Source organism: Oncorhynchus gorbuscha, linkage group LG03 (assembly GCF_021184085.1).
Source record: "Oncorhynchus gorbuscha isolate QuinsamMale2020 ecotype Even-year linkage group LG03, OgorEven_v1.0, whole genome shotgun sequence".
Classification (NCBI taxonomy): Eukaryota; Metazoa; Chordata; class Actinopteri; order Salmoniformes; family Salmonidae; genus Oncorhynchus; species Oncorhynchus gorbuscha.
Window position 1 is genome coordinate 36288559 of NC_060175.1, and position 11848 is coordinate 36300406.

The 11848-nt window shown below is 44.5% G+C and overlaps 1 protein-coding gene across 2 annotated transcripts; it reads right to left on the bottom strand.

Annotated features, from left to right (window-relative positions):
- Positions 1-203: 203 nt before the first annotated feature.
- On the bottom strand, positions 204-11102 carry LOC124019893 (G-protein coupled receptor 61-like). Of its 2 annotated transcripts, XM_046335345.1 has the most exons (3): positions 10807-11102; positions 5083-5313; positions 204-3567 (listed from the first exon to the last, which is right to left on the bottom strand). In XM_046335345.1, the coding sequence occupies exon 3, from the start codon at positions 3366-3368 to the stop codon at positions 1989-1991; it is 1380 nt and encodes a 459-aa protein (XP_046191301.1). In that variant the 5' UTR covers positions 3369-3567; positions 5083-5313; positions 10807-11102; the 3' UTR covers positions 204-1988. The 2 variants fall into 2 exon arrangements, with proteins under 2 accessions (XP_046191301.1, XP_046191296.1); XM_046335340.1 differs by lacking the exon at positions 10807-11102 and having other exon boundaries at positions 5083-5439.
- Between the last annotated feature and the right edge of the window lie 746 nt (positions 11103-11848).

Genomic DNA, 11848 nt, shown 5'->3' on the forward strand with positions numbered 1-11848 from the left:
GCGATGCACAATGCAGAGAACATTGGAAGAAGAATGATCATTTAATTATCATAGTGAATTATTGTAATGTTTGTTCATGTGTCAATTAATTCCATAAGGGATGGCTTGCCAATTGGCAAATTTGACACAAAAATAACATTTCATTCATTCATTCATATTTGTTAAACCAATCAATAAACGATTAAGAAGCCAGAAACTAAATAAATAACTTTTATTCTGTACTCTTGCATAAACCATATATGTTTTAACAAGGCTGATACCTCAAATTGGCCAGTACTGTTTTGGACAGCTCAAACCATTCTAAATCCCCTCACAATGTGACACCAGAGATAGCAGACGTGAAGGCGTTGTATCAAGTCTCTCAGACAAAGCCACGAGGACAGCTTTTGTCAGTCTGTCCTTGTCCAGCTGCAGAAGGAAAGCAACCCAGGGAGCATAGAGTTAAAAATATGTGGCATGACTTACACCATATCTTTTCTATGTGTACATTGTGTGCTGGACCTGCAAATGAAATCAATATTGTATCTGAGGTAGAGAACTCTGAGGAGCTGCACTGTAAAATATAATTGGTTAATTACATTCTCCAACCCGCTGCTCCACAGCTAATCAACACACATTGAAAAGACAGTTACTGTATTCCATTTGAATAAACCATTGTATTTTGTTAATTAATCGCAAAAGATACAGTAATCAATAATACCTAATAATCTGTCAGGTTGTATCAAACATAAAAGACATCTACATTTGTAAAACAGCAAATGTAAAAATCTAAATGTATAGAAATGTAATGTAGTGCATCAATTAACAAAAATACTCCTGCCTTAATTAACTGAACATCTGCCCGTGTCAATTTGAGGGGCACTCTATCTAAACGGTAGATAGATTAAAATAAATGTACTTTTCTGACAGGCCAGAAGTAGTTCAGGATTAGTAAGGAAAAAATTGCCTGCATCCTAACTGTGGTCACAATAAACCTGGCCTGCTTATGGGAAAACACAGATGATGTGTTCAGGAAAAGCACCAGAGAGAGGGTGTATCTGCCCAGAGGTTTACCTATCAACAACAGGTGGCTGCCCCATAGTGCTTCTTACTTCCTCCGTGCCTCAACCTCACAACCAGGGCACAATTAAAGTACTGTAGCTCATTCATCATCTCTAAAAGTCCCAACTTTCAGTAGTTATATAGTGACCATTCACTCACTGTCTACTGTACATCCGTTTAATTATATTTTACAGAGGTGAAGGGGTCAGGAATACTTACATATTTTCAGGCATGTCTTCCTGCACTCCAATATTGGTTTCTATATTCAACAGCTTATGTAAATAAGCTGTCATACATCAATTCTTCAAAAGTAATTGATCTACCAGTATCAGATATTGGACAAGTGTTTGGCTCAATGATGACTTCTGAAAGTCATAAAACCTGATATAGTTTAAAGTAGGCTGAACGAAAGAAAGACGGCTGACAGTCTCTAACATACCCTTTGCTCAAGGGCTTGTTTGGTTTGAAATCCCAAAAAGAAAATCTCAGAATATATAATACATCTGTATTAATAGCATACTGATACTATCAATGCACTGTGAAGTAAAACAAAGTAAAGAATTAAATCTCTAAAACAAATTCCCTAACAAACAACCCCAATATCGGCATCACTCACTGACCATATTAACCTGTCAGATACACTGCAGCTACAGTTGTGCCATTTGTCTTTCTCCCCAAAATGCCACAATCCACAGCAAATGATTTGTTGTATACTCTAATAGGAACATGATACAAATAATATAAATTCCATAGCATTGCAGCCTTTACAGAATGGAAAGTGAAGCTGCAAAGTGTGATTCCCATTGCACAGCTTTTGATTGTTAAGAATAAAATGCTTTATGTTAATACTCCGTGATGTACTGTATACCAGTGTGTTTATGTTACTGTGGTAATTGTTATCCGGGTAACTTTTTGTGTTGATTTTTTACATAAAATAAATCCATAACCTAACTGTCCGATATGATATGGTTGTTTTTAATCTGGTGATGCTCAAGGAACTCTGAGGTCTCCTCTGCAATCTGTCCTGGGATGCGGAAGTCAATGGGTATAGGCTGTGGGGGCTGGGCCCGGGGCCGACAGGCCTCTCCCTTGGGGCTAGAGGTGCTGTGGGAGTCCTGGGCATCCAGGTTGCAGCCAGTGCCCTGGAGGAACTGCAGGAAATTCTCCTCTATGGATCCCTCACGGCTGGGCAGTCGGTCCTCCTCTCCCGTTGCCTGGCGAAACAGGCAAGGCACATGCTTGCCCAGCTCCTCGCGGATCTGCCGGTTCAGACAGCCGTAGAAGAAGGGGTTGGAAGTGAAGCAAAAGTAGCCGATCCAGGTGACGACCTCCTCCAGGGGGACCAGCGTGGCTGGAGGGCTTGAGGCCAGAGCTGAGTACAGGTGAAAGGAGAAGTAGGGCAGCCAACAGCACAGGAACTGTCCTCCCACTGCTGCTAACACCGCTGCCGCCTTACCCCCTCCGAAGGCGCGGTGAGGAGTGTCGCGCCCCGCTCCTGTCCCCGAGCTGGTCACCATGGTGGAGCGGCTGCTGAGCGACTCAGAGCGATGGCGGCGTGGCGTGTCCATCCAGGTCGGCAGGGGCCCATGGTGCATGGCCGCCACTCGCGCCACCTTGAACATGCTGCAGTACACTACCAGGATGACCATCAGTGGACACAGGAAGTACACCAGCGTGAACAGGACCATGAAGGCAACACGGTTTGACCCGCCCCCTGTCCAGTGCAAGGAGCATCGCCTGTGACCCTGAGCAGCAGAGGGTGAGGGTACACCTCCACCCCCTCCCCCAACTCCAGCACCCTCCAGAAGAGGAGTCCTTTCGCCCTGTAAGGCCCATGCCAGCAGCGGCAGGACGGACATGGACAAAGCTTTGACCCATATCCCCACCAGCACTGAGGCCACCAGGCCCAGGGTCATCTTCACCTCGTAGCGCATGGGGTGGATGATGTAGTAGTAGCGCTCCACGTTGATGGCTGAGATGGAGAGGATGGCGGCGCTGACCAGGCACACGCTGAGGAAGAGGTAGCTCCGACACAGGGCCTCGCCAAAGAAGGCCCGGCCTGAGAGCATGCCCAGGGGCATCAGAACCAGGGCCGCCAGCAGGTCCACCAGGCACAGGTGGAAGACAAAGGCAAACTTACGTAGCTGTGGGGCCTTGGCGATGACAGCCATTATGGCCCCGTTGCCCACCACGGCCAGCAGGTCCATGAGCAGCATGGCGAGTAGCGCTATTGACTGGGACAGAGCTCCGCTCTCGGGTGACTCAGAGGACGAGGTGTTGGGCATGGGCAGTGGGAAGGGGAGGGAGGAGTTCCACAATGGCTCCATCGAATGGCGGGACAAGACGGGCGGGGGGTGTCAATCACAGGCCCATCACCCATCCTTCACAGCCTGGGGCGGGGCCAGGAACCAGAGGCCCAGTCTGGGAGGAGGTCAGACAGCAGCAGCTCTATAGACGGGGTGAGATCCTGCGTCACCCTACGAAAAGTGAACTCCCCTCAACCTCCTCAGCAATGCAGGCCTTTTCCTAGGAACAGAGAAAAGCAGGATGAAGGACATTAGCTACTGCAGTTTGATTAAGCTGAACCATGGTGCACCAGGCTATGGCCCGTGACTTGAATGGGCAAAGCACTGATGAAGGAGCGGCGTTTTCAAATCGAACAGTAATCCGCGCTGCTCGTCATGTTGTCAAAAAAGCAGTAGGATGCATACAACATCTCTTTCCCATTAAATATATTTTCTTTTTTCTTTTGGAAGGCAGGTAAAGGGTTTTTATCAAAAGCAGTCACTTTTGCATGTGAAAACACATGAATCCTCTCAGACTCAACTCGAGCACACTCTCAGTCAACCTTAGTCACAAACACAGCCCTCAGCTGTGAAACCTGCTACTAAAACCTGGGGTGTTATATTTAATCCAAACAGCTGCAAAATGTTCTGTTTTGCAACAAAAACTCGAGTTTCCATTGGACAAGTTTAGGTAGGTCCCCTTTCGGGGGACCTACCCCGAAACCAGGGCACAGGAGCTCATGTGTCTCCATTTGTGATGCTGTTTCTCAGCTGTCCCAATATGCACAATATGTATTTTAAGAGTACACAACACTGAATAAATGTCTTTAGAATGACACTCTATGTATTCCTGCCCTTTTACCTTTTTCCTCTTCATCCTCTTCCTTCCCATCTTCCTCACCCCCCTCTCCAATACAATGAGCATTATGCTAGCATTGCTTTTCTTCCAGACTCTGTGATTCTCTTTTGTCAACAATATCACATTCAGTATAAGCCTGTATGTCTGCTCGTGAGCCACAGCAAACGCCAACACCTCATTGAAAAGGGGCGTAAGATAATGCCATTAGATCTGCATGTCCTAGTCATTGTGGATTTGCCTCTGCCTGTACCGGATTAGCCACTATGCTAACCTATTAGACACAAATTCTAGCCTCATTAGTCTCCCACACCAACTCTTCTCTGACTGCACTTATGCCCCCATGCAGCCCCTTAACACACACAACATATACTTCCATTCCACCCTGCCCCTCCTGCTTCTTTCATTCAAATTGAAAGCTATCCACAGGTCACTGTGACTGTCCCTATCTCCCGTCTCAGCACCCAGTCTTTCAACCATCAATCAGAACAAATCAATTGCATTCACAGTCTACAGGGACCAACCCCATGCCCAACATTACATAACAACCCCATGTTAATAACCCCATGTAACAACACCATGTTACAAGACTTGATCACATCATGTATTCTACATGCAAGGAGGATTAGAGAGAACTTCAAGTAAAAAGACAGTAAGAGACAGAGAGACAGACAGAGACAGAGACATAGAGATTTAGATTTATAGAGAGAGAGAGACAAAGAAAGACATAGAGAGAGACAGACAAAGACAGAGAGGGAGACTGGGAGAGACGTAGCGATATATATTTATAGGGAGAGTGACAAAGAGGGAGACTGACAGAGACAGAAAGAGACACGGAGGGAGACAGAGAGTCAGAGAGAGACAGAGACAGAAAGAGACATACAGAGATGCATAATGTACCTGGTTTTGGGCAGGTTTTGTGATGCTGTAGCCTGCTGTCTGTCCTGCTTTTGAGAATATAAAGCTGGCTGGTTAGTTCCCAGTTCTGGGTTGCATGGTAGACATCAGTCAGCAGCATGTATTGTGTATGATGCTGACTGCTGTTGAGGCACTCCCCTTCTTTAACAGAATGCTCCACTTCCCCTCCTCTGCCTTTGCCTCTTCCTTCTGTTGTTTTCTGGATGGCTGTATCTGTTTTCAGAGTGATAGATTTATGGAGATGAAAGAGAAAAAAAGAGACAGAGTAAATGGTGTCTCCCTCCTCTTGCTGATGTAAACCGCGCATGCACACATACACACACACACACAGGCTCACTCTCTCCCTCTGTCTTCAACACACACACAGTGACTGCAGAGCTGGAGAGTGAGGCAGAGGCATAGGACCAGAGCCACTCTCTCTGCTGTGTCTTAGTGCCCCGGTTGTCTTGGCTTTTGTTGTGTTACCTCTCTCTTGGTTTATTGATTCCATTCAAACACATCATTAGAGCACAAACCCACACGCACCATAGATATTTAATCAACCTGTCTTGTGAAGTATTTGTTCAATATTTACAAAGGGAAAGGGATTCTGTGTGGAGTTTGCTGTATCCTTTCACATGGTGGTTTCAACTGAGACAAAGAGACATTGATTAGCTTAGGTCCTTAAGCTTAAGGCATCAGCAGCCATTCCATCCAGACCATCATACTGGTATAACACAGCAGCATTTATCTCCTGTTGCCACAGTGATCTTCACTGAAATGAGGAAAAGTGGCTGATGAATGTTTTCATATACTCCTTCTCATTGCACTACCAAATCATCTCCACTCCAGTGTCTATGGGAGACGATGACATGGAAACCATGGAAGGCAATGCTTCTCATTGCACTACCAAATCATCTCCACTCCAGTGTCTATGGGAGACAATGACGTGGAAACCATGGAAGGCAATGCTTCTCATTGCACTACCAAATCATCTCCACTCCAGTGTCTATGGGAGACGATGACATGGAAACCATGGAAGGCAATGCTTCTCATTGCACTACCAAATCATCTCCACTCCAGTGTCTATGGGAGACAATGACGTGGAAACCATGGAAGGCAATGCTTCTCATTGCACTACCAAATCATCTCCACTCCAGTGTCTATGGGAGATGATGACATGGAAACCATGGAAGGCAATGCTTCTCATTGCACTACCAAATCATCTCCACTCCAGTGTCTATGGGAGACAATAACGTGGAAACCATGGAAGGCAATGCTTCTCAATGCTGTGAGTCTACAGCTGCTGCTGCTGTTGGGTTCTAAGTGCTTTTTATTTGTGTTTAAAAGGATGCAGAGAATTATTCACATGCATTTGCATTGTATGGAAGTCACATCCCAGTTTTCAACTCCCCTTAATTTGAATTTGCTAATTGAATTTGACTGGTATAATCATGGCCAGTCCATTGGTTAGATCATAATGAAATACATTGATATTACTTATGATTGCGCTTGTGTAAAGATTATGTGCTGCTGGGTTCAGAGTTTAGCTGCATTTCGTATGGGCCTACTTGAAAAGGCCCATATGCTGTGTCAGACGATGAAGAGAAATTAAAAAATAAGGCTGTGCTAGAAAGGTGTGTGAAGAAGAGAAAGTGTGCATATGTGTGTGTGTGCCTGCTTGAGTGCATGCGTGTGTGCGGTGTGTACATGAGTGTGCCTTTGTGCATGTGTGTGCACGTTTACATGCATGTGTGTGTACCTTTGTGCATTCTTGTGTGTGTTTGTTTTGTGCGTGTGTCAGGTGTTGACTCATGACAGAAATAACTGATTATTGCCAGCCTGGGAGCACCAATCACTGCCACTGAAAATACAATGGTTTCCACGGCAACCTTGAAAATAGACTCCACATTCCCACTCAGAAGTAGCAATGGGCAGCGCGCTAACCCCACAGCGCCCACAGACAATAATAACCATCCATAAATACACCCATACAAATATCAACTGCGCTCATACAGTAAATACAATCTTGCAATCATATTTACCAAAACACAATTAGGGGAGAGTGGGGTACGTTAAGCCATGTAATTTTCATTCAGCATCACTCCATCAAGGGAAATATAGTATTATTTCTAACAAAAATATCTAGATATATTTCAAGACGTTGTGTATCCCTGGACATAATCAGAATGAATGTAAACGTTAAAGTTTTGAAAACATAACTTTGAAAACAACTTACGGGGGGGGGGGGTTAAGTTGAGCCGCACCGCGGGACTGGGTAAGTTAAGTCCACTGCAAATTTCTGTACTGAAATAAATATTACCAGTACTTTTTAAAATGTCTATCTTTATTTCTCAAACACAATTCAACACAATCTCAATCACTTTTTTGTCTTTTAATCATTTTAAGTACCTTTTAACACTGGCTTAACACCTAACAAACACCTTTTTTAACGCTTCTACAATAAGCAAGGCCCTGTTGTTACTTCATATCCCAGAGATAATGCCTTGCATTACACCTGGGAAGAAAACACTTCAATTTGCTCAACATGCCATTGGCTCAACCATTGGCTCAACATACTCCATGGCCATTGGTTCAACTTATCCCAATGCAAACATTTAGACTATATTGGCCCACACAGCTACAACGATGCACTTTCAAATCAAATCAAACTTTATTAGTCCCATGCACCAAATACAACCTTACAGTGAAATGCTTACTTACAAGCCCCTAACCAACAATGCAGTTTAAAATAAATATGGATAAGAATAAGAAATAAAAGTAACAAGTAATTAAAGAGCACCAGTAAAATAACAACAGCGAGACTATTTATTTAACCAGGTTGGCAAGTTGAGAACAAGTTCTCATTGTAAAGTGACTGTTCCACTGGATGTCATAAGGTGAATGCACCAATTTGTAAGTCGCTCTGGATAAGAGCGTCTGCTAAATGACTTAAATGTAAATGTAAATGTACAATTGCGACCTGGCCAAAGCAAAGCAGTTCGACACATACAACAACACAGAGTTACACATGGAGTAAAACAAACATACAGTCAATAATACAGTAGAAAAATAAGTCAATATACAATGTGAGCAAGTGAGATAAGGGGGGTAAAGGCAAAAAAATACAATATAGCAAGTCAAACACTGGAATGGTTGATTTGCAGTGGAAGAATGTGCAAAGTAGAAATAAAAATAATGGGGTGCAAAGGAGCGAACTAAATAAATAATAAAATACAGTAGGGAAATAGGTAGTTGTTTGGGCTAAATTATAGATGGGCTATGTACAGGTGCAGTAATCTGTGAGCTGCTCTGACAACTGGTGCTTAAAGCTAGTGAGGGAGATAAGTGTTTCCAGTTTCAGAGATTTTTGTAGTTCGTTCCAGTCATTGGCAGCAGAGAACAGCAGAGGCGGCCAAAGGAAGAATTGGTTTTGGGGGTGACCAGAGAGATATACCTGCTGGAGCACGTGCTACAGGTGGGTGCTGCTATGGTGACCAGCGAGCTGAGATAAGGGCGGACTTTACCTAACAGGGTCTTGTTGATGACCTGGAGCCAGTGGGTTTGGCGACAAGTATGAAGCGAGGGCCAGCCAGCGAGAGAGTACAGGTCGCAGTGGTGGGATGTATATGGGGCTTTGGTGACAAAACTGATGGCACTGTGATAGACTGCATCCAATTTATTAAGTAGGGTATTGGAAGCTATTTTGTAAATTACGTCGCCGATGTCGAGGATTGATAGGATGGTCAGTTTTACAAGGGTATGTTTGGCAGCATGAGTGAAGGATGCTTTGTTACGAAATAGGAAGCCAATTCTAGGTGTAACTTTGGATTGAATCTGGAAGGAGAGTTTACATTCTAACCAGACACCTAGGTATTTGTAGTTGTCCACATATTCTAAGTCAGAACCGTCTACAGTAGTGATGTTGGACAGACGGGCAGCTGCAGGCAGCGATCGGTTGAAGAGCAAGCATTTAGTTTTACTTGTATTTAAGAGCAATTGGAGGCCACGGAAGGAGAGTTGTATGGCATTGAAGCTCGCCTGGAGGGTTGTTAACACAGTGTCCAAAGAAGGTTCAGAAGTATACTGAATGGTGTAGTCTGCGTAGAGGTGGATCAGAGACTCACCAGCAGCAAGAGCGACATCATTGATGTATACAGAGAAAAGAGTCGGTCCAAGAATTGAACCCTGTGGCACCCCCATAGAGACTGCCAGAGGCCCGGACAACAGACCCTCCGATTTGACACACTGAACTCTATCAGAGAAGTAATTGGTGAACCAGGCGAGGCAATCATTTGAGAAACCAAGGCTGTTGAGTCTGCCTGATGAGGATGGTCAATGAATATGGCTGCACAGTATTGTTTTTTATTGATGGCGGTTATGATATAGTTTAGGACCTTGAGCGTAGCTGAGGTGCACCCATAACAGGCTCTGAAACCAGATTGCATAACGGAGAAGGGATGGTGGGATTCGAAATGATCAGTAATCTGTTTGTTGACTTGGCTTTCGAAGATCTTAGAAAGGCAGGGTAGGATAGGTATAGGTCTGTAGCAGTTTGAATCAAGAGTGTATGCCGCCTAGTGGAGGGTAAATGCCGTTTACCCACCTTTTTAAGAAAAATGCGACCGATAAATCACAATTTTTCTTTTTTTACCACTACATCACTGGCTACCGGTAGGCCTATTAGAAGTTGCTATTGAGCAACAATCACTGATTAACATAAAGATTGCATGCTTAAACGGATGGATGCTAGAATATCGGGTTGAGGCACCTTGAACTTTGTGTTCAATTGCACTGCATGTGCTCTGCTAACATAAGATTTCTGGCCTTTGTGTCCTACTGAAATCCTGTGTTTTGGAAACACAACAATAATTTACTTATAGAATCCTTATTCATTAAAATAGTCTAGATGTAGAGTATAATGTACATTTCAAGTCTTTATGTGAATAACCAGGTGGTGGCAGTGTCTTATAACTCTACAGAAGCTGTTCACTTATTACAGGATAATGTTATTACAGTCTTTAGAAGATCCAAAGGTCCGATAATGCAGATATTTACACATTTATGACACTCATATGACCCATACAGTCAGTTAATTTATACTATATGTGTGTGTGTGTGTGTGTGTGTGTGTGTGTGTGTGTGTGTGTGTGTGTGTGTGTGTGTGTGTGTGTGTGTGTGTGTGTGTGTGTGTGTGTGTGTGTGTGTGTGTGTGTGTGTGTGTGTGTGTGTGTGTGTGTGTGTGTGTGTGTGTGTGTGTGTGTGTATATATATATATATATACATATAGCTGGTAATGTTATCAGTCAGGAAAACCAATCATTGCACTGAACATAACCTTACAAATGATCAAAAAGCACTCGATGAGTAATTTCATTTCTGTCTTATCTGCCATAAATTATTTTGTCTTTTCTAATAACATTCTGTGAACAACACACACACAGAGGGGCCAGCGGACCGTATTAATGAATGCATTAAACCTTTAAAGACAGACAGCTTCCTGGATTGTTGGTAAGATATGTTTTATGAGTGATAACAAACCACGAAACTATTAAAGTGGATTCTATGACACCAATTGTGATACAGGATGCTGTGTGATGTTTGTTGTTGTATTCCCTTCGTATTACAAAGATTATTATTTTATTTTTTATTTGTATTTTTTTTTGCATATTGTGATGCCATTTAAGAGGGAAATTCATCTTGGCATTTGTAGAAGAGCACTCTTACCAACCCAGTGATTCACTATTCCACGCTGATCCTCAACACGGTGGGTTGCAGGGAGCCAGGTGCTGGAGTTGGAGCGACCGGAGTTGGGGCTGGGTAAGCAGGTCCAGAGAGGAATCCAATGAAGCAGTAAGAGTGGGGGGGTCCAGGAAATGGTAGCAAGACTGATGAAACGCGGGACTGGAGACAGGGACCAGAGTCAGAACGGACAGAACTGTAGCGGAGAGGAAAACAGCATCAGGCAAGGGACAACAGGCACAACACAAAAACAGGATCTATTCAGGGAACAAACGGCTAAAAACGCAGACTGACTGAGCAGAGGTTATGATCTGGCAGCGTGGAAGTGGCAGGGCTGAGTATTTTAAGAGGGCTTGATTATGAACAAATTGCAGCTGGTGGGGATCTGGTCTGCCTCCAGCACACACACACACACACACACACACACACACACACACACACACACACACACACACACACACACACACACACACACACACACACACACACACACACACACACACACACACACACACACACACACACACACACACAGAGGGAGAGAGCACTGGGGAACGGCGACAGGTTATGGAGACACAGGATGAGCAGTAGAGGGCGTGGCAGGCACAGATGTAACAGTCCCCGTCCCCCCCAGGCCCGTATCCCTCCCAGTCCACCAGGTATTGCCAGCCGCAACCCTGACGGCGCACATCCAGAAGCTGCCGGACAGTATAGGCAGGATGGTCATTGATGAGCCGACGGGGTGGAGGAGCTGCTGCAGGAAGAGACGGGACTGGAACTGACAAGTTTGATCAGGGAAGGTAGGGTGGATCTGAGAGAGGCTGGGAGTTTCAGGTGCACAGCAGAGGGGTTAATGACACAATCAATTTCAAAGGGACCAATGAATCGGGGGGAAAGTTTTTTAGAAGCCACCTTTAATTAATGGCAGGTCCTTTGATGAGAAGCCTGGAGTGTGGAGCCTGGAGCTGAGGCACGGCGATGGTTGGCTTGGGACTGTGTCCTGGCGGAGGCACAAAGAAGAGCAGCT